The following is a 22,795-nucleotide window of genomic DNA, read 5'->3' on the forward strand; positions in this document are numbered from 1 at the left end:
GATTTGTGTAATTTTGTCATTTTCTGCTGATAAACATTATGTAAACATTCAAATTGAACAGACAAATTGTATAAAACTAGGCCTTTTATAACAAATAAATAATAATAAATACGTTTGGTTATTACAAAACATATGCATAATATAATTTTGTAGTACTTATCATTATGATAATTATTACTAATGCATTAAAAAAGTTATAGGACATCAAAGTGTAGGCTACCATGTGCATGGTTTTCATGCCAAAAAAACAAAATCAATGTAATGGTCCACAAATTTTTCTCAAAGAAAAAGTAGTTTAATGGGTGTTACAGGATGAATATAACAACAACAAAATGTAAAATGCAGTTATGCTGAAAAAAAAATCAATATAATTTAAAAAACACATTTCAGCCAATAAATTAATGTCTTTATATTAAGAATTGACAGTGTGAGGTTAGCTTATGTAGGTTAAACAACAGGAACAGTTGTAAATTAGGTTTAAAAAAAAAGAAAAACATCTCAATCATATATTAAGACAGGCCTTATCTTGTGTATATAAGTTTGCATGCGTCAGTCTGTACTGCACAATGACAATGTGGTTATATATGCCATTTCATATTCATTTCTGTCAAGTCAAAACATGATGAATCTGGGTAAAATTACAGCTGTAGCTTAACCTTACCCAGCTGTTTGAAATAAGACAACAAGGAGAGCAGACAAAAAGACGTTCCTTTGCATAGTAGCATAGCAGTCTCAGAGGAGCATTATTTGGCAGCAAGACATCGCCACTCGTTCTAACCAGAGGCTTTATTTTGCACCTCAGATCACTGAGAATCACTTATGGGCCAATATATTGCTGAGTTCTGGTATTCATTACTTAGACACCTAGCACATACGGCCCAGAATGCAGGTGGACGGGTCTGTTTGGACCAATGGAAACAGAGCAGCTGCATATTTTTGGAGCCCTTAAAGCGGTATGATGAGATTCGTGCATGTGCGAGTCAGTCCCAGTGCAAACTGAAGCCCTTAGACAGCATGACTGACTCCAGGTCACCATCCTCCTCTTTCTCCCTCACTCGCTGCTCCTCCAGCAAGGCCACCAGCGCATCCCTCTGCTCCACCACATCCAGCATCTCGCTCAAAATACGCCTCTCCTCCGCCAGCTCGTCCTCTACCTTCAGATGGTCTGAAAGAGAGAAGGAGGAGCTGTGTGACTGCAATGAAATTGTTAAGTGAAGAACCATTATGCGAGAAAACCAGAGGAACTATTTATATCCTCTGTGTGTACTAACCGTCCACGGCCATGCGCTCTCTGAGCTCTTGCTGCAGACGGCTCTGCCTGTCCTCCAGCTCCAGTTCACGAGCACTGCGAACAGACCACACAGATGAGCACAGAGCAATCGAACTTTACTAGACCAGATAGAGAAGAACACACTTACTTACATAACACCTGACCACACATTACACATCGCCAGGTCAATCCACAGTTTAGAGACTTCAGAAAGCTGAACGTAAAATACTCACAATATCATGAGCTCAGATTCATAGCGCACGAGTGCATTCTTCTCCTGCACAAGCTTAAACCACTGATGCATTAAACTAGGATCATCTTTCTTTCCCATTCCTATGAGAGAGAAAGAGAGAGAGAGAGAGGATGAGAGAGAGAGAGAGAGAAAAGGGTCAAATTAACACTTGTCGAGCACTATGCAAGTAAAAATTGTCTGAAAAACATGACAGTCTGACATCAAAGTCAAATAAAGGACATATCATTTATTTTAAAATTATAAATCTATAATATTAAAGTTCATTTTATGATCAATAATATTCATATTTTATTTATTTATATTATAATATTGTTTAAAAGCAATATTAAATTAAAAACATTTAAAAAGGGTAATTTTTGAACCCTTCTTATGAACTTTGGGGTCAGTAAGATTTTTTTTTTTTTTTAGATTAATCTCATCAAAGCTGAATTTATCTGATCAAAAATACAGCACAAACAGTAATATTGTGAAATATTATTACAATTTAAAATAACTGTTTTCTATTTTAATATATAATGTATTCTTGTGATGGCAAAGCTGAATTTTCAGCATAATTGAGTCACATGTTCCATCAGCTGATTTGGTGCTCAAGAAATATTTCTTATTAATATTATCAATGATGAAAACAGATGTGCTGCTTAATATTTGTTTTCAGGACTCTTTGATGAATAGAAAGTTCAAAAGAAATGCATTTATTCGAAATGGAAATCTTTTGTAACATTACAAATGTCACTTTTGATAAACTTAATGCGTCCTTGCGTCATTCTTTGATTTTTTTTTTGTAAAAATAAAATAACATCTTACTGACCCCTAACTTTTGAACAGTATTTACATTAATTAATAACAATGTGCAAGCAGACAAAACCAAACAGGACACTGCTACAGACAAGACAATAATACAAAAACATCTGCACACACATACTGCGTCTTTTCATATAGCATTGAAATCCCGAATAAGACTTGATTGATCTACTGACAGCCATGCAGACCAATGACATGCCATGCCCATGCAACTCCATCACGAAAGGTTATAGAGCGTAAATGAAGATTGCAGGAGAGAAATAACATACTTAGCTGGTGTAGTGGAGGTTCTTGCACAACATAAAGAAAAAAGACTGTACAGACATAAACTGAATGATCGTGTTCTGTCCCTTTAGCTTTGGCTGTGTACAGCAGGATGAAGAAAGAAAGAGAAGAGAGGAGAGAAAAAGGAGGATTTAGTAATTATAGCTCTAAAAAAAATCTACACTAGAAGGGTGAGACGGGAAGCTGGGGTGGTGTTACCTTCGGAGGAACAGCAAGGACAGAGATAGACAGGCCTTCTACGAGGAGAACCTAGAAAAGGCTCGACTAAGACCGAAGAGACGAGCAGGAAAAAAGGGAGAGGAGGTATTCAGGAGGGCAACACAGCGAGAGAGAGAATAATGGAGGAATGGGAGGTGCGAAGCTGAAATGGGTCGAGTTGGATGTTCATGTCCAGGCAGTGATCTGACTGAAAATCTGCTGTCTCAGAAAGTAGGCCACCAGAGAGATTTGCCTAAACGTCCCCATGTCTTTCTAAGATAAAACAGCACCGAAATATACCATCTACCCTGACAAAAGTTACTAACTGTCCTGCCATTCAAACCTCATCTCACACAGTCACACCCACCAGACGATACCAACCAAATAATGCTACCACGAGCATCTAGATTCAATTCAGACACAAAGCTAACAGCAAGCAGAGCACCACTACCTTAACATAAAGATACTAAAACGGATGTTTCATTTATGTTAACACATTAACTAATGAGCCTGTAAGACGGTAAAGCTGTTTGTTAGTGTCTTGAGCGCTCATTCGAATCGAATGTGTTGTACATACCACCCAGATGTACGTCCAAGAGGTCAGAGGTACTAGAGTCTTCCCAGAAGTCTATATCATGAGGAAGGACACAATATGAGGACCGTGACCCTTAAAAGTCACAGGAAACATAATACCCTGTGCTGCTCTGTCTCTACAAAATGTTTCAGCAAATATGCTAATATAATAAATGTAGCAATAGAAGATGGGTTTTTTGATGACTTTGTAAACAGATAGATGGTGACATTTCATAGTACATCATAAAATGCATACAAATATTAAATCAATACATATGATTTAAGCTTAAATTAAGTGAAAAATATACTTAAAAAATACATTTATATTCAAGATATATTCTATGAAAACAAGCCACCTTCTGTTGAAAAAACAGCTCTGGTCTAAGCTAGTTTGCTGGTCTTTTCGCTGCTTTTAGAGTGGTTCTGGTCATCTTTCAGCTAGCTAGGCTAGGTAACCAGCTAAATACTAGCTTGGTCAGGCTGGGAGACTAGTTTGAACCAGCAAAGACCATCTTATACCAGTTAGTCAACCGGCAGTCAGTCTTATTTTTGCTATCAAATTCGACCAACCTACGTTTTTATGTAATGACTAAAAAAAGTTATGACATTTTTATTTTATGACTAACTAGACTAGTCTTAGCGGTTTATGCAGCCGGCCCCAGCTTAGGCATATTAATGTCTCAAGCAACACATAATTTTAATATAAGATAATTTAGATACTTTTATTTATTTTATTATATTACTCTGTGATTTATTTGAAATACAATCCTTGTCTTACTGTCATCAATTTACTGCATCCTTGCTGTATGAAAGTTATTTAGTTATTTTATAATACAATATAAAATTATATTATTTAAAAAAAATTAATCATAATCTTCTTACTTACTTAAGTACTTATTAAAGTTAGAACTAACAATAATATAATTTAAATAACTGAATGCAACTCAATCAGTTATCTTTATCTTTAAATTACCAAATTGATTAACAATTTTCAATAAAACATTATTCCTAAGGCTCATCTGCTTGAGGAGAAAGTGACAGGTCATTGACGGGTACCTGCTTCGCCTCTGAGGGCCTTCTCCACAGCCACCCCCTTCTCCTCCAGCTGTCTCTGCTTTACCTCCACCTGCTCCAACTGACGCTGGATTATCTGAGACGACATGCACAAAAATAAATACACGCCGTTTAAGAGACAAACAAACAATGATGCTTCAAAAGATGTCACACACACACACACACACCTGTGCCCTGTGCAGCCTCCGCATCTCCTCCTGCTTGGCCTGTCTGCGCGCTGCTCTCTGCACTCGCCGTGTCAGCTTTGCATTGAGTTCCTCCTCCGTTCCTGCTCTCTGAAACAGCGTGGTACACATACTTATGCTGGAGGGGTCCGGGAACACCACCCAAACACCTACCACCTCTGACGGACATGATGACCCTGGGATGGCCTCCTTGGTTTTCCGCTCAGGACAAACACTTTTCTGTTTCTATTGAGGAACAAGATGCTGAGTGTTTCTGATTCAGCCAATGGGATTAAAGGTTGAAGGGGCTCAAAACATGTAAAAAATAAAAGATGCTACCTTAACAGCATACGCCCTCTTGAACGCCAACGCATGAGGCACGTAAAGCGACTCGGGAGAGAGAACGTAGAAATTGTATTAATCTAAACTGTATTTCGAGTACAAAAGGTAAACAGTGCTACCCACAGCACAAACTACAAAATACACAACCACCTATGTGCTACCAACCACAGACGAGCTAGTTTCAGCAAAACAATCTAAAGTCTGAAGAGAATTCAGTGCAATAATATGATACCTCATCCCCTTCATGTCCCTCTTCATATAATGTTTCTTTCAGAAGGTCTGACTTGATGTCAGACAATTCCTCGCTCATCTGAGAGCACAGCAGACAGAAAAAAAGACATTTGATTGCCTCTAAAGTTTAATAATAAAAATCACAAAGCGCTAAATGTTTCCATCAGTCCAGCTATACAACTCTAGGGGAGTCACGGATGAATGCCAGACAAAGTCCTATTGTGTCGTATGCCGTAAGACTGAGAATAATTGAACTATTCGAAGATTGAAGAGAACCATAGGAATATGTACAGTAAAAGACAAAAATCAATACAAGAAGAAAACTGAAAGGCAAAAATAAAAAGCAAGGGATTAAAGGGGCTATGTTGTGAGAAATCATAATGATTTTTTAACAAAAAGAGTTCATTGCACTATGAAAATGTACTGTCTTTCAGAATATAAAACACAATTTATTGGAACTAAGCTGCAAAAAGGACTCATTCTGAAATTCTGACATAAAGCTCCACATGTGAAAAGGACGTTTACATACAGTACAGGTACTGTAAAAGTTTTATAGGCACAGCAGAAAAAAATGGTCAGAGAAAAGGGTGAAATGGTCATGAAAAAGTAAAAAAAAAAATGGTGCAAAGAAAAGTATTTATAGAATATAAGATACAAATATATCACAAAAATAGGCTAACCACAGGAAAAAAATAAAAATACTTGACAGAAAAAATTTAAATACCGGGTATGTACAAACTATAATATAATATTATATATACAGTAATACAAATATATAAAAAATATTATAAAAAATATGAATATAAGGAAAGGCAATAAAGTGCTCAAGACTGCAAGAAGAAGAGGGATTGTTTTACTCTACCTGAACTCTGAGAGGACATCTTTCTAGAAGAGCATGGCAGGACATGTCTGTGTCTTCAGAAAAGCTTGGATTCTTCCGGAAACACAGGTCTGAGATGAGGAAAGACATACAACCTTACAGCCACTAGTTCATGTGATCCCTTTTATTTATAGATCCATCAATCTCACCTGTGGTTCTGTTGATACTCGGCACTTTCCGCTTACTCTCAGCGTTAGCTGCGGCAGGTAGAGTTTCCGCCGCCACCACCACTACCTCCTTCCTCTTTTTGTCCTTTTTATACACTGAAAAAACGGACTTCCAGAGGGACTTGTGCTTCCCTGGCTCCTGCTGGGCTTCAGCTGCTGCATTCATGCTCTTCTTGCTTTTACGGGGCGAAAACAACGAGTTGCGCTTTTTCTCCTTCTCTTCTACACCCGTGTCCGCCCCCCACAGCTTTATCTCTGACCTACGAAGCCTGACCTCGGGTCCCCCTGCCAGCAGTGGGGCGACCACCCGGTCCGGGAGCGTCCTCCTGTGCTCTAGCCTACGGTTGTCCGTCTGGCTGACCGTGTCGCCGGTCTCCACAACGCCAGAACTTTCTGGCAGTCCGGAAGCCTCTTCCGCCTCATCCCCACACAGGATCTCAATTTCATCCGGGGGAAGACTCAGAGCTTGATCGAGTTCTGGTTTAAAACCGTCCCGCTGCGGGACACAAGGAGCGCAGGTAGATGTGAATTTCATAACCTCTCGGTCCAGTATGGGTTCGGAGTGGCGAAAGGCGCGACACTGCTTGCTGACAAGAGGGGAGTGAGATGGGCTGTAGGGAGGTGTCGGAAGACCTGCGTCTGAATTCAAAACACTTTCATTGGCAAATGATGTGGAATTGAGGTCCAAGCCTTGCTTGTCCGCCATTACACAACCTTCTACAGTGATGCTGAGTCTGTGGATTACAGAACAGCGGCCAATCGCCTCTTCTAAAGCGACGCCTGCATCGCCATCCATAGTGGGAGATGGTCCAGGTGGGGATGTACTTTGAAAGTCCGTCAGAGAGGGAGTTTGTGTGCTGGAGTCACAGATTCTTGCCATTTGGTTGGCAGAATCTAAAGCAGCGGTATTGTATGCGACTGAGGTGTAAAAGCTTTCTTTAGCATTAGATGTTTGGGCTGCCTTATGTTTGGGGAGGAATTCTCCAGGCAGCGGAGTCAGGCCTAAACTCTTCCTGATCTCAGCACTCTTCAGCCAGAACTCCTCTACGACCTCTGACCTCTTGGCAGGTGACATCTCGGGGTTTGTCGACAGCTCAGGTGTGGGTGTGTGGCCTGATTCTGGTTGTTTCAAGCAGGGTGGGAACTCTATAGAGGTGGGTGATTGGTGGAATGGAATGGACTCTTCCTGTTGGTCACATGGTTTGGACTCTCTGACTGAGCTGGCATCTATATCTGGGCCGTCACTGTACCCTTCACTGGACTCTAGTTAATAAAAGAATGAAAGGATAAAGAACAAAATTTAATGAGAATGTGAAAGAATTCTAGAATCTAGAAAAATTCTAGCATTCTAGAACCTTAACAAAATAGTTTTGCGGGGGAAGCGGTGCATCCTTTCAGATGCTCTTAAACAAGCAGTAACATGAGGCAGCCTGAAAAAGATAAGATGATAAAGATGGTATGGGTCAATTATGATACAAAAAACTAGAGTAGTCATTTTATAATTTTGGAGGTTTTTCACTTTTGACAAATACCAACTATATTATCCATATATGGATGTACCATGTGCAACATTGCATTTTTGAGTGTGTTTTTCTGTGCATAGATTTTTACTGTCTAGGATCTATAAAGTAGGCACATTTCTTTATTAATACTTCAAAAAAATGCAAAAGTAATTAACAACACACTACTGTATGTGCTAACCAGGCATAGTCCGTTAAAGCAACAAAACATTTTATTGGCCAGTTGTTGTTTTTTTATACAGTATATATATCATTATATATCATTACACAGATCTCACTCTTATGTTAAAATAAGGTGGACAGCAAATATGTTCTGATTGTTTACATCCTGCAGCATTATTGCTTTCGGCGTGGGCAGATAAATTACTACATGAAATCTTGTTATGCCGTGCCTGGTTAGGACACATTTCTGAATAATTTGCCAAATATTTAAAACAGCCAAACTTAAACAACTGCAAATTATTCCAATAAAATCCAGCAAAACCCAAAAACATAAAAGCCAATGCAATTACAAAATATACACAGATTAAAACACACTATTGTTCATGCACAGCCTGCAAATTAAATACCGGTAACCTGCAAACAAGATCTTTTGGGTTAAAGTAATGCAGCAAATGCTAAAAAAGGCTATAAATGGTCATCGGGGGTGGTGCTACCTTGAACAAACCCCGCCTCCTCTTCCTCAAGCCACACCCCCGAGAGCCGTTCCTTCTCCCAAGGGCAGTACTCACCCTCTATACACATACATACACATTGTGTCAACAGCCCAAAATACACACATACAGTCGTGAATACACAACAATAAACATACAAAACAAGCATGACAATATTTACCTCACACAAATACACTGACCAAAATATTGTGAGAATATGACACCAAAAAATGTACAAGACATTCAATTGAACAATACCTTATATTAAGATGATTTCTCTGAAATAAACAAGCTATATAGTAAAGAAATTCCAGGTAAGATTTAACTTTTTTTGCTCGTTTTATTAGTAATTTCTAAAGATATTGAATATAGACATACACTCACCATCACTAGACACTCCCTCTTCATATTCTTCTTCTGAAACTTCTGCTTCCTCCTCCTCCTCCTCTTGTTTTTCCTGGTTTTCCCCTCCCTCTTCCTCCTTTAACCCCTCCCCCAGGACCAATTCTCTCTCTCCATTGGTCCTGGAGTGCAACCCCTCCCCCTTCTTCCAGACAAGCTCCTCCTCCTCCTCTAGGTCTGACTCAGAGCTACTGAAGACCAAAAAAGAAACATATTTACCAGGACAAAACAAGGCAGTAAATATTAGGAGCGTAACAAGAGCGTGTTTGGATACCTGGACTGCTCCTCTGTGTTCTTCTCCAGCAGGCTAGCACTGAGGTTGTGCTGTGCGAGCGTCTCCTCTGGGACCTCCTGCAGTGGGCTGTCCTGTTGCTGAGGGCAGGGTTTGTAGTTCTCCAGCTCAATGCGCTCTGGTGTACCACACAGTCTCTTGGCCAGGCTGGATGCCATGTCTGGGACGGCGCTGGAGGACCAGCAGTCTGGCGGAGTGGCTGTGCCCACTGACCCGGGAGAGGACAAAGACGTAGAAGTTGAGGATGGAGCAGGGGGAGCCTGAAGAGACAGAAATGTTATGTATATTATATAATGTTAATATATTGTATTAATAAAATGTAAATAATATTTCACATAAATTGTTACAAAATATTATTTAGCATAAAATACATTGATATATTTGAATGCAGTATATACATAAATTATAGATGTATACTGTATATATGTGTAAATTAAATGTATTACATTACATTTATTACAAAACAACGGTGTTCATTATGCTATATACAAAAGAGCTTCTTAATTTTACTTCAGTTAAGTCATAAATCTGTCCGACATAAATAGTAATTATACTGATATTGCAAGTGTTCTATAAAACATACATATATACAATACTGGTGATCTGATGAAAGATGAGGTTACCTGTGCAGACCGAGGGGCCACAGATGGGGCCGGTCTCTTTCTCTGAGCCACGCTAGCCAGTCTGAAGCTGTAGTGGTGCTTACAGTAAAACTTCCCTGTACACACCGAAAGACAGGAAAAGAAGTGGGAGAGCGAGAAAATAAAAAAGTAGCTGATGCAGGGAGTAAATGTCTTTTTTATACTGTAGCAGAAGTCGGTCAAAATGCCGCCTCTTTTTAAAACTTGAAGTGTTTGAGTCATGTGATCTACATAACCCTATCAGTTAGAATGTTTTGTTGTTTTGACTCCTATTTAAAAAAAAAATTTAAGTGGCAATTTGCTGAGGGCCTTCAGTTTATGTGTGTGTGCCCTACTGTCGGACAACAATAAAAGCCCTGTCCCAACACACACACATACACACTGCAGACCTTATGACTGTGCAATGGTAACAAAAGAGCAATTTGTTTGGCCGAAAACAGTAGCCCACGGCAACAACAGGGAATTTTCACACTCTTTGTGTCCCATCTTGTGACAACATCCATGAAAAGCTAAACGCCTATTATTTTTATTAGGAGCATAAAATCTTAAAATCACCAAGTAATGATAATGATAATTTTATTAGTGGAAGTATTAAATGGTTAAATGTACACACACACACACACACCATGTAGTTGGTCATAAGCGTAGTTGGAAAGGCGTAACGTGGAGCTGCAGTGGTCACACTGGAAGCAGCTCCTGTGGAAGAACTTTCCCTCCGCGCTCAGCCTCTCCATGACATAAACACGACGGCCACAGAAATAACACACATCACTGCCGCCCATATTCACAGGAAACTCCTTTTGAGATCCCTACAGGTGAGAAGTCAAAGGTCAATAGTCAGGATAAAGATGCCTAACACACACACACATATGGGTCAGTAGTAGTTACAGACCCGGGGTGACAAGGTGCATTAAATATATTATTTTGTTATTATTTATTATCATTATTATTTTATGTTTACATTACGATATATTATATTATATTTTAATAAATATACAATTATTTTAATATAATAAATAAAATATGGCTAACTTAATGAAATGCTTCAAACAAAGGCTCAAATTTCACCAGATGCCATAGACAAAAGTTTGATCATTACAGTAAATTACATTTGATTGCAGCACTTTCATGGAACAACACTTTTGGTGTGATCAGTCTAACAAAGCTGTAAAGCGTTTAGCCTTATTAGAGAAAGTGGATTACAGCAGGAACTCATCACACACTCACAGTAATTAGTAAATATATAACATCAAACAAAATTCAATTCTGGGTTACAGGCCTCATACACACAGTAATACAGGCACTTAAAGGGACACAAGAACATTCACAATGTTAGGGAAGATTTGTTGCCAGCACTACAGGAGAACTCTTACCAACTCCCTCCTGTGAAGGAGCTTGGGAGCTTGATCCTGCTGACTCTGAATCTGATTGGCTATCTGCTGAGCCAATGAGCTCACTCCGCCCGTATACATCTGAATGTAGCTCTACAAATTAAAAGATGAGCATGGAAAACAAGCAGGAATGGAAAATGCTCCTAAGATGAAAACCATCACAAAGACAAAATAAATAATATGAGAATAAAAGGGTTTGACAGATTGGTCTTGGAAAGTAGAGAATAAAGGAACCAAGAACGATAACTATAAAGTTAACTATAGCAATAACTATGTAATCTTCCACACCAACGGATGATAATGTTCTGTTTATTATAAGCGTGTGCTGCAGTTATGATGTCTGCAACTTTAAATGGTCAAGTTCTTAAAAGTTAGGTGAAAAAAATTCTTCTGAATCGTTCCTCTGTGTCGTTATTGTTATAGCTGTGGTGTGGACTTCCCCATTCCCATTGAATTAGAACGATTTTTAAAACTTTATAATTATCATTACACAGCAGTATCTATAAAAAATCAATTAAAAAACTGTCAGTCAAAAACAAAGTCAGTCAGTCAGTATCAATAAAATGGTGATAATAAATAATCCTATCTGAGATTCTTCCAATCACATGTCCCACGGCCTCCAGTCACTGATAGGCTGTTGAGCCTGCAGGCCACTCTGCACACAGAGCTCCTTCATAACCCATTCATACTGGGCCAACAGTCCCTGAACTACACCAGAGACCAAAGAAGCTTTAAACAGAACCAGATTAGCCATTTCGATCGCAAAAATGTACCCTACTGGATCTCAAAGTACAGGTGTCTTTTTACTTTTCGCTTCTAATTGGCAGAGATTTAATCTTTTCCCTGTAGCGTAAACCATGTTGCGGTGTGCTTTTTTTCTTCGGTAGGGAGAGTGGACATGAAAATGGTATGCGCTGTTGAGTAAAACAAAACATCCAATGAAGCATCTTCTAATGCTGCAGCTGTTACTCTCAATCACCTAAATGGCTTTTAATCTACTAAAACACCTGACAAAAGCTGGCTAATGTATGTCAAAGAGGCTTTGCCAATTCTAGTTCAGCTTGTTAGCGGCTACGCTAAAGTGTGTTTGCGCAGGGGCCACAGGTTGAGTCAGCAGCTTTTGCTGGGGGCAAGAGGAGCTAATTCACTCTATATTAGGAATATATCACAACATCTAATGGCTAACAGAGGCACTGTGACATTTTTTAGAACCAAAACAAAATACTTAATCAGTGACTATGAGACTGTCAGAACCAGAACGTGACTAATCGAGCTAAATGACTGACAAAAAGTCCCAACCAGCCTTGATGCGATATCTCTTGCTTGGTATATATTTCTGTCGTGTCATGCTTCCTAGTAGCCTGGTCCTACCAGACTGCCCAGAGCCACTCTGGATCTGCCATAACCAACCGGTAAAAAATTTGACCGGAGAAAACCCAAGAATACACCGCAAACCCGAACGTCGTACTGAAGGAAAATTTAAATTGAGCGGAAGTACGTAGGGGGGCGGAGCCAGGCTAGCTTCCTAGCCCCGCCCACAGCTAAATCTTATTGGTCCAAAATCCTACTCCATTTTTCTGTCTATTCTTAAAACAAAATATGCAATAATGTGGTGTTGCACCAGGTCAGGACGTGGTGTAACTCAATTTGTACGCATGTTGAAGTACACATGCATCACACAAATACTCACACACCTGTCTGCGCAGTCTAGTGGCTGAGGCCGATGGTGAGTTCTCCTCAAATTTAGCCAGCAGTAGCGTTGCCATCGACCGAACCTTGCTGTGACCCTCAGCGACCTTCGGTTCTGACCCGGCAGTTACTGCTGAAGTCATATTTTCTTTGGTATCATGAGGAACGTCCTCCTAAATCAGGAAAATATCACAAATATTAGAATAAATTGGGAAAAAAGAGGTTTAACAGATGACAGATGAACAAAAACACATTATAATGTATACAGGTCATTATACAAAACAAGTAATGCCATTTACACCGCAATGTGGAAAACTACTGTCACAAAACGACTCACCTCCTCTGACTGGCCAGCCTGGCTTGTTCTCCTCCGCTTTCCAACACTATCTACTTCCTTCTCTTTCTTATCCTGATAGAGATGAAAAATAGATCAGATTAATATATGGGTTACAGACTGCAGTTGTGTAATTGTGAGTGAGTGTGTGTGTACCTTGGGATTGCGTTTGCGGGACAGACTCTGTCCCAGTTTGCTGAGCAGTGAGATGGGTGACCTGGTGCTGGAGAACAGAACAGACCTCTCTTCTGAACTTTGGTTTTCTGTGTGCAGGAAAAAAGCATTTGTTTACATAAAAAATATAAAGGGTCAAAAATATGACACAAATAAAAAGAAAATAATAGATAATGCCTTATTCTGACCACTAGGTGGCGCTGTGTCTTTGAGGAGCTCATGTAGTTGACTGAGGTACATGACCATGCAGAGAGAGTCACTCTCCTCCAGTGCACTCATCTCCTTGCCGGTCATTATAGGACAAATACCAAATTCCTGCTCCGCCATGTTCAAACCCAACTGACCATTGAACTCCGCCTCACTCTCCTCCAGAGACGCAAAATCACTGCAAGAAACAAAGGCGCTAGTATCAGAATCACACATTCAGAAAAGCTCAATGTAATAATACAGTCAGCCCACACGTTTAGGTCCTAAATCTCTTTTTGATGCACTAAAACCACTTTAAAAACCCCATGAATGTTTTCCAGCTTTTAGTTTGAGCCCATTAATATACTATTATCTATGGAGGATTGGGAGTGCCATAGTAATATATAAATATTGAATTATAAGATTCAATACATTTATGCAACTATATAGATAAACAATGAAATGTGTCAATAAATTAATGAATAAATAAATATGCAAATACATTTTTTTAAATTGTGAAATGTCAATAAAAATACATAAAAGTTATTTATTTATTGACATTTCATAATTTGTATTTTATTTATTGACATATTTATTAACTATATAGTGTAAAACTCCCAAATTTATAAATATTTAAAACTTACTGGTAATAGATAAAAAAATATTGATGTCGCAGTCACGTAATACCTGTAATCCTGTAATATAAACTTGGTTCCCAGCCCTTATGTGTAAACATTACGCCACAACCCTCATCCATACCCAGATTAAAGAGTGTGGACTCACATGAGGTCAGGTCTGAATCTGTGAATGAGAGCGCACAGGCCCAGGCCGCTCCTCCAGGAAGTTGTGAAGTCCGTCACACACACATTCATGTAACCGTGCGTCTGCTCCTGACACCAGGTCAGCAGCTTACTGTAACGAGCCATTGACTCTATACACACACACACACACACACACACACACACACACACACACACACACACACACACACACACACACACACACACACACACACACACACACACACACACACACACACACACACACACACACACACACACACACACACACACAGAGAGAGAACATGTGAGCTGGTGTATGACTGTATATGTGGGAGATGTTATACTATATGCAAAGTAACACACACCTTGTCGTGTAAGTCTTGGGTGTGGGGAGCTAACAGCATCAAGGCGCAAAACCGGACCCTCACCTGTGTCTATGAGATGACGCACCTGTACATACATTTTCAGCATTAACATGAGCATCATTACTGGTTATGAATCGATTAAGACTGCATGTTTCTAACCTGAGCAGCGCTGATGAGTTGCATATTGATGTTGGGATAGCGGCTAGCAGGATCCACACTGTATTGGCTGTAGTTTTTACTGACGTTTTCTGGTGTTGTCTGAGGAAGCAACCGATACAGACTCTCTCTGAGATAGGGAAGAAACGGAGGGGGAATATTAGAACAGAATTATGATTCCTACATTGTCAAAACTGAATGTTCATAAATCATTTGGATCCCTTTTTAGCTCTGACCTCTCAGCCAGAACCTCTAAAGGGGTGTTGCCCTGACCCCAGCTGCGAACCATCCAGGCCGTGTCCATGGCTGCCAGGAAGCCCCGAGCTATTCCTGTTCCCATTGGCCAGAATGGCTATAAGAATTTTTTTATTTTTTTATTAGCAAAACAACAAAATTAGAGCCAACAATACCTGCAAATATTACAAAAGCTTTCAGAATGTACTACAAAAAAAAATCATGGTGTTTTTTATATTTTCAATATAAATATCTGCATAAGATATTATTATTTAGTTTTTAATATGTAGTTAAAATCTACCGATATTAAAATTCTGTCCGATACCACTTAGCCAATAAATATATTCATATTATAGCTGATAGATGGCAAATATAAAATTATATACGATACAATTTAAAAAAATAAATTGTTAATAAATAAATATAGTGTAAATAAAATAAAAAATATCATGAGCAATTTATTTATTGATGCTTGTAACTAAACATCAGAATCAAACTCCTAAATCCTGTACATTTGAACATTTTGTACGAATTTAAATATACAATATTAACAAAAAAATGTATAATGATAAATAATTACAAAGCGATATATGCCGATAACCGATATGATAACGATAAAATAATACGCAGTTTTTCTAATATAATTTTTCTTTTTGGGTTAATTTATCTTGTTTTAATGTTAAGGTTTCGGATATTTTAATTGCAAAACAAGAATAATAATTAATAATATATATCTTTTTTGTATTGTTCATTCTTTTTGCTCTTACCTCTAGTAAACTATCCCCCACCAGAGTGACCAGCAGAGGGTGTTCCCTGCGCTGGCGCACCAGTGCTGCGTTCTCAGAGGCGTACATGCAGGTAAAGTCAAACATGGCCACATCTGGCTGCCCATAGTGATTGATGGCAAAGTCCAGAGAAGGAAGCTGATGATTGGTAGAGAAATCAGCTGCTTCACGAGCGTACGAGAGCAGTGCATTCTGGTCCACGTTATTCCTGGACAGCAGCGTCTCGGTGTCAGCATAATCCTGCAAAACAAAAATAAAAGAAGAAATCACGCACAATGGTATGTGTATGAAGCAGATATTGGCACACAACATTCGATCATGTGACGACTCACGTGCAGAATGACTCCTTTCTCCAGAAGACTTTGTTTTTTGGCGGTCATTACAAAGTAGTGAGTGTCATCTTTGTAATATACTATATTCTCTAGATCAATTCCTGCACAGAAAAGATATTGACAGATACTCATTGTGTTTACATCATTTTAAACACATGATAAACTCATTCACAGAGAAGACAAAGTGCCTAACTGTGCAAAAATTAATATTAGTTGCTTGAAATGCAGTTGAGTGCAATACATATGGTCTTGGTATCTTTGAACTCTGGTAATGTTTAAGTTACGCTGAAATAAGTCAGTACCGGTATCTTGCCGGAGGTCCTGGAAAAACCTCTGGTTGAAGATGAAGGCGACACCGCTGATCTCCTCCACTTTAGCCTCAGCGGTGGTGTTGCGATTGATGAAGTTCGCTGTGACGGCAATGGCCAGTTTCCCCCGAAACTCCTTCCTGCGAAACCCTACCGGACACAGACAAATCAAACCCTTACACAGGAGTTTTGAAAACAATGAATTAGTGATATGAAGATGTCCGAAAGCAGGGTAAAATTAGAATAGGGGAACTGTCTGTTATAGATGTGTATATATGTATGAGTGGCGTCATTTCCTTTGACTCAAACTAAAGTACAAATTAGAGAACAAATTGTCTGCACGTGCACAACACATGTTTGGGGTTGTGATGCATGTATGAGAAAAAGGATGAAAAATAGCTGGAACTAGGAACTGTGTGAACTTAGGAACACAGGGACTGCAGATGTAAATTAGCCTAAGGCTAACTCTGGTGTAATGCATCAAATGTTTACATTTATGTTTTTAATTACACATGGTCCCTTCTAAATAAAATATCAATCAATCAATCAAGGAAGGCGTTGCCATCATGACCAATAAGGGTTTTATATTAACCATCGACTGAAGCGTTTGGTACATCTCTGTGAGATGAGCACAATAGGTCTGCGACTGTGTTTTTGCAGATACCTGGTAAGGTGTTTCTTCTGCCGTCTGCACCAATAACCACATCAAACTCCAGCTGTCTGACTGGATGAGAGTCGGGGTGGACCTCTGCTCGCCAGCCAACACCTGAACAGGACATGAACATCAAAACTGTCAATTCATTTGCCGATAAAATGAGGGTGAAGTTGTCACATTTCTCTTACGCTTCTCCTGGTCTTCTGGAGGTTCCAGTAGATGTTTGAACTCCACATTCACGTGAACCTCGACACCCAACAACAAGGCCACCTTCAAAAGCATCAGCTGCAGCTGACGAATACCTGAGCAGAAATAGATGTCGACAATAAATAGTGTGAATACACTAAACTGTTTAGAAATCAACTAAATCAATTCATGAGAATATCACAAACGCTTTCAGAATACACAACAAAATATTATATTGTTAATCAGAGTCTTTGTCTTATTTTTTTTACATAAATATATAAACATCCTTAAAAAAGGATTAAATTGAGAAGCAAAACTGCATACTTTTCAAAGCATATTTTATGTAAAACTTTCAACTGTAAAAAATAGTTATGAAATATATGAATAAAAGATTAAATTTGCTAAGTCAAATTACAGCTATATTAAAATCCTGGCTGATACTGTTTAGCCAATAATTTTATGTTATGACTGATAGTTTTAAAATGCTTATTTTTTGAATTTTTGTTTGGAATTTTGTATATTTCTGTACTATTTAGTCTAAATAAATAAAAAATACAAGTCTAAAAACACAACATTATAATGTACTGTACAAAAAAGGAATATTCATTTTGATATTTGCTACAGACTAGTATTTATTTAATACATAAAATATACATTTAAATAAATCTACTTATTAAATATTTAATGTGTTTTTTAATAATTAAATGGTAAATATAAATAGTAAATACAAAAATAGAGGAATATACAAATTTCATAGTAATTTAAACATCAAATATCAACCAATACTAATAAATTAAAGGAATAGCTCCACATGTTGCTAAAATCAAATTAATATGAAAACATAAGATATATTCTAAATAAATAAAATTTTCTCTATGAGCATTAAATGCCATCCAAAACATTTAATGTAACATTTAATAAACAGAAAAAAAACTTTAAGTAAATAAAAAATGTATTCCATTTTGATCTCACGTTTACTCACTGATATGGTCTATGGCTCCAGCACAGAACTTTCCGTAGAACTTTTTGGCCCCCAAACCTCGGAGGTCCTGAATGGTGAAGGGCCAGAGATGCAGAACATTGTTCCGTGAGAAAGCATCGCGCTTTTCCACAAGGACCACCCTGGCACCCAGGAATCCCAGCTCTATAGCCGTCCGCAGTCCACACGGACCAGCGCCTATGATCAGACACTGAACACACAGCAAAACTCACAGGTAAAACTAGTGAAGAGAACTCTCTCTCGTAATGCATTGCGGGTGACCCCTGTGTTTGTACCGTGGTGCTGGTGCAAGCGTGGCCTCTCATGTACTCTTTCTGGCTGGCTCTTTTGTCCAGTTTGGCCCATAGTGCTTTGGCCTTCCAGTAGTGCAGTCTGCTCCTCAGGGTGTGGTAGAACTGCGGCTGACCCACGGGATGCAGCTTCAGCTCTTCACACAGCTCCTGGAAGGCCCTGAGGGTCTCTCGACATGTGCCAGCCTGCACGAAGCCGTCGAACAGGGCATGTGCCCGACACGTCTCAGACCGTCCGTCCCACATATCTGCTTCTCACGACCCACACAGGAGTCAGCTCACCTCCAGAACGCACCGCACGCAGGGCATCTGAGAAAGAGAAATGATTTACAGGGCTGCAGGGGGATTTTGGACAGACGGGGAAGAGATGAACGTGTAATATGGAATAGAGAATTTTATTGGTCTCTGATGGAGATTAAAAAAAAGGAAAGCAATTCGCATAGGCTGTGAAGCAGATGTGTCAGCAAAACTTCTGCCACATTCTTCTATCTCTCTATTTATCTGCACATCATGATCCACTCAGACACACGTCTCTCATTATAGATCCTCAAATCAGTTTCTGCTTATACAAATGTCAATACAATGTCAAAGGAAAATAAATATTTATATTGAAATTAAATTACTTGAATACCTCGGCGCTGCACACATGCACAATACGTGATCAATATCTGACAATTATATAAGTGCAATAAATAATTAGTGATAGAATGTAACAATATATTGTTCAGATAAATTAATTAGCTAATACTTGGACATTTTATGATCATCATTATTGTCAGTTCCAAAAACAAACAAAAAAACATGTCAATTAATAATGCAAAATCTGTTCTCAAATAGTGAATTTTGAGTAAATGTAAAATAAATAATACTTACAGTTTTGTAAGTCTTATCTGCTATGGTTATATATTGTTTTATATCTTAAATGTATATTTTATATTATATCAGGGAATAGATTATTATTATATGCTCACACATTTATAATTTTGTTTATATATATCATAAACAGTATAAAATAGTGTGACATTTTCATAAAATGTGTTTGCAGTGTCTCCAGCACTGATTCTGACTGGCTGTTGTGTAAAGGGGGCGGGGTTTGCAGTGCTCTGTGGAGTCATCAATATATGACAGACAGTAAACCACTTCATTACACACATTACAAAAGATTACAGCAACTGCATTGACTCAATTCATTCAGCACTACTATTCAGCTGTGCACTCCAGCCTGGATGAATAGTTTGACCTCCAAGCGCCTACATAAGAATGACTCATTAAATGAGTTTGCAGATGACGCCTCATTTGATACCTTGTGAATATATGCAATGATAAGCAGACTATTTAAGTGTGACACTGACTTTGGTGTCCAAATCCTTTTTATAGATGATTTTCTTTCTCTCTAGCACTCACTTGTCTTTTTAAATTATGACAGAATTAATATCTCTTTAGTCTTGTATCTAAGACAGAATAGGATGCATGGGGTCAGCCTGGCATTAACTCTGGGGAATGCAACCCACTGGAAGAAAGTGACTGTCAATCTAATCTTTCTACTATGAACATTACTGACTGTGCTGACTCAAAAATGAAAAGTCTGTCATCATTTAGAAAACTGAATGGTGACCAGAAGCTGTCAAGCTCCGAAATTTACAAAAAGCACAATAAAACGATCATGAAATTATATTCCAAGTCTCCAAATGACACATAATAGCTATATTTTTTTTGTTATGAACAGAGCAAAAAAATTTTTTTTACTGATTATCTTCCCCACACCTCATTGACCACATCATACGGAGCCCCTGAAGGGACATGGTGTCTTTGGGAAAATGATATGGCAATGCTTTTGCATGCTTTCGTAAAAAAAAATTGTATTCCCCATGGAGACTTTGCATTCGCTCGCAAAATGATCGCACTCACCAAGAAACACAAAGTTTTTCAGGGGAATACAAAGTTTTTCAAATCTATTTTTTCCTCCCATCTCATGTGTTTTTCTTTTTTCCAAACCGAAGAATGTCGGTAACCAGACAGTTGATGGACCTCCATAGTAGGAAAAAAAAATACTATGGAAGTCAATGGGGTCCATCAACTGTTTGTTACTGACATTCTTCAAAATATCTTCTTTGGTGTTTAGCAGAAGAAAGAAACTCATACAGGAATGAAACAACTTGAGGGTGAGTAAATGATGACAGAATTTCCATTTTTAAGTAAACTAATTCCTTTAAGCAATAAATATACTCACACGACTTTCATGTCAACTCTCTATTGGAAGACAGAAATTCCACTGCATTGGACGTCATTTACGCATGATCATGTCCACCATAAATGGAGGTCGAAACCCTGGAGGACCATCATAAAAAAAAAAAAGAATGACCTGCATCAATATCCTTATTCCCCTCTCTTCTCAAATGTCTCAGTGACTGACTGCTGTGCCGATTGAGAGCAGAGGATTACAGAGAGCAAGGAAAGTGCTGCAGAAAGAGGATCGATCAGTTTTTCCTCTAGTCAGCCATTCAGACATTGATTACACCGTGAAACTATAAAGGCATATGCACATATTAATGAAACTATACAGCTAATCATTGATTACATGCATGCAGCAGAGTCAAAGTGTTCCCATGTAAACATGTACCATGAATGACCATCCAACAGCTGCAGTCATATGCCTTTTCCAGCTCTTTCCATATACTATTGAGCATCTGAATCAATGCAGGCTGCTTCAGACTGTCACAAAGCATCAACACTGCTGCATCAGAGTGACACGCACACAAATACATTCAATTCAACACTAGCAAGTGATACTTACCGTGCTGTCTCTCTGTGTGCTGCACATGCTGCTGACATGCTTTCCTTCCTCTTTTCTCGCTGGGTTTCTCTCTGGCAAGTTCCCAAGTGGATCTAGAGCTGTTAACTCTGGTGTCATATACACAGCTGCAGTGCAGGAATTAGCTCCACCGCTTCACACACACACACTCTGCCCTCTTTCTCTCTCCACCATCTCTCTGTAGCCAAGGTCAGAGGAAGGAGCTACCAGGCACATGCTGACTCCTCCTTCACACACATACACTTTCAAACAGGCAACAAACACAAACATTGTCTTTCAGGACACACACGTACATCTATATGCCACATACACACTGTAGAGGATTCGCATAATTCCTGCCAGCGTATGTTAACTGTACAGATTCATCATTGCAGTGGATCTGCTGGTGGTTAGTGTTGGAGTGTTATTGAAAGCAGCCCTGGATCTAATCTGATTTGCCCCGGCACGGAGGCTTCTTAAAGAGATTACAGAGAGCGCAGATGAGGGGAGGGTGAGAGAGGAGAGGTGGAGGAAAGACTGAGATCTGGACAACATAACCTCAAACTATAACACTTTTGACTACTTGATCTTTACAGTAGCTCTGCTGAACATAAAAAGAGTGTAATGTCTCCCTCAAGTGGCTGTTATTGCATTTTGGATTGAGACCCTAGAAATTCATAATATGAAATGAATGAAAATAAAAACTTGTTTGGCTTTTCAGTCCAGGGACCCCTATAGGGGCCCGCAAAAGTCAAGAGAAACACTGTAAAAAAAATTATTACAAAAAATACAATTATAGGTGTGTGTGTGTGTGTGTGTGTGTCTCTCTCTATGCATGGGATTAAAATAATTAAATAAATATATAAGATTAAGACAATAAACACATTAATAATGTGATTCAAATAACAAACAGTGATCTATTAAATAGCTTAGACTAGGCCTACAATAAATTAAATTAAAAATTAAAATTAAATACAAATTAGATTAAAATGAAATAAATACATAATAAATGTAACAAAATACATAAAGGCTGCGGGCCTAACTATCTACATTACTATAGTGAGTAGAAAAAGAAAGAGCCTAGAAACTAATTTGAGATGTAACGTTAGCCTATTACGGATGATCATATTTGGGGGTCCGTGGCATCTGAAAGATTGGAAACCCCTAAACCAAATTACGAATGAAAATAGGGTCATTAACGAAGGTTAAAAACGAAGGTTGTTGATGAAAATATGATGAGGAAAAACAACGTACGATAATAAAATGCAGAAGATTCTCTTGAGGTGAAGCGTCTGCTAGTAGCAGGTTAGTTAACTCACCCAAACTCTACCTACACGACAGCCTGTTTACACAACGTAAACGTATTACGACTGTAACGACAAGCGCGTAAA

At 38.7% G+C, this 22,795-nt stretch overlaps 1 protein-coding gene across 3 annotated transcripts; it reads right to left on the reverse strand.

Annotated features, from left to right (window-relative positions):
• Nucleotides 1–73: 73 nt before the first annotated feature.
• Nucleotides 74–22,780, reverse strand: mical3b (microtubule associated monooxygenase, calponin and LIM domain containing 3b). Of its 3 annotated transcripts, XM_079623662.1 has the most exons (33): nt 22,724–22,780; nt 21,408–21,667; nt 20,844–20,941; nt 18,599–18,922; nt 18,306–18,513; nt 17,326–17,439; nt 17,147–17,248; nt 16,477–16,632; nt 16,175–16,275; nt 15,825–16,082; nt 15,060–15,175; nt 14,827–14,953; nt 14,668–14,752; nt 14,304–14,451; nt 13,523–13,719; nt 13,317–13,423; nt 13,164–13,235; nt 12,832–12,999; nt 11,120–11,230; nt 10,372–10,555; nt 9,729–9,823; nt 9,088–9,365; nt 8,796–9,004; nt 6,221–7,501; nt 6,054–6,142; nt 5,193–5,270; nt 4,958–5,008; nt 4,622–4,864; nt 4,437–4,530; nt 3,385–3,435; nt 1,504–1,603; nt 1,272–1,345; nt 74–1,165 (listed from the first exon to the last, which is right to left on the reverse strand). In XM_079623662.1, exons 4-33 carry the CDS (start codon nt 18,857–18,859, stop codon nt 981–983), a joined length of 5,343 nt encoding a protein of 1,780 aa, XP_079479788.1. In that variant the 5' UTR covers nt 18,860–18,922; nt 20,844–20,941; nt 21,408–21,667; nt 22,724–22,780; the 3' UTR covers nt 74–980. The 3 variants fall into 3 exon arrangements, with proteins under 3 accessions (XP_079479788.1, XP_079479790.1, XP_079479789.1); XM_079623664.1 differs by lacking the exons at nt 4,958–5,008; nt 5,193–5,270; nt 20,844–20,941 and having other exon boundaries at nt 4,622–4,729; XM_079623663.1 differs by lacking the exons at nt 4,958–5,008; nt 5,193–5,270; nt 20,844–20,941.
• Between the last annotated feature and the right edge of the window lie 15 nt (nt 22,781–22,795).

The sequence above is a fragment of the Phoxinus phoxinus genome (genome assembly GCF_949152265.1).
Source record: "Phoxinus phoxinus genome assembly, chromosome: 9".
In the NCBI taxonomy this organism is placed as follows: Eukaryota; Metazoa; Chordata; class Actinopteri; order Cypriniformes; family Leuciscidae; genus Phoxinus; species Phoxinus phoxinus.

Excerpts from the sequence above, each read along its gene's own strand:
- mical3b (XM_079623662.1), bottom strand. The coding sequence starts at position 18,859 with ATGTGGGACGGACGGTCTGAGACGTGTCGGGCACATGCCCTGTTCGAC. Across the intron at positions 11,231-12,831 it reads CCACTAGACTGCGCAGACAG|AGCTACATTCAGATGTATAC; the intron begins GTGTGTGAGTAT and ends TTTAATTTGTAG. Across the intron at positions 7,502-8,795 it reads AGAGGGAGTGTCTAGTGATG|AGTCCAGTGAAGGGTACAGT; the intron begins GTGAGTGTATGT and ends TTTATTAACTAG.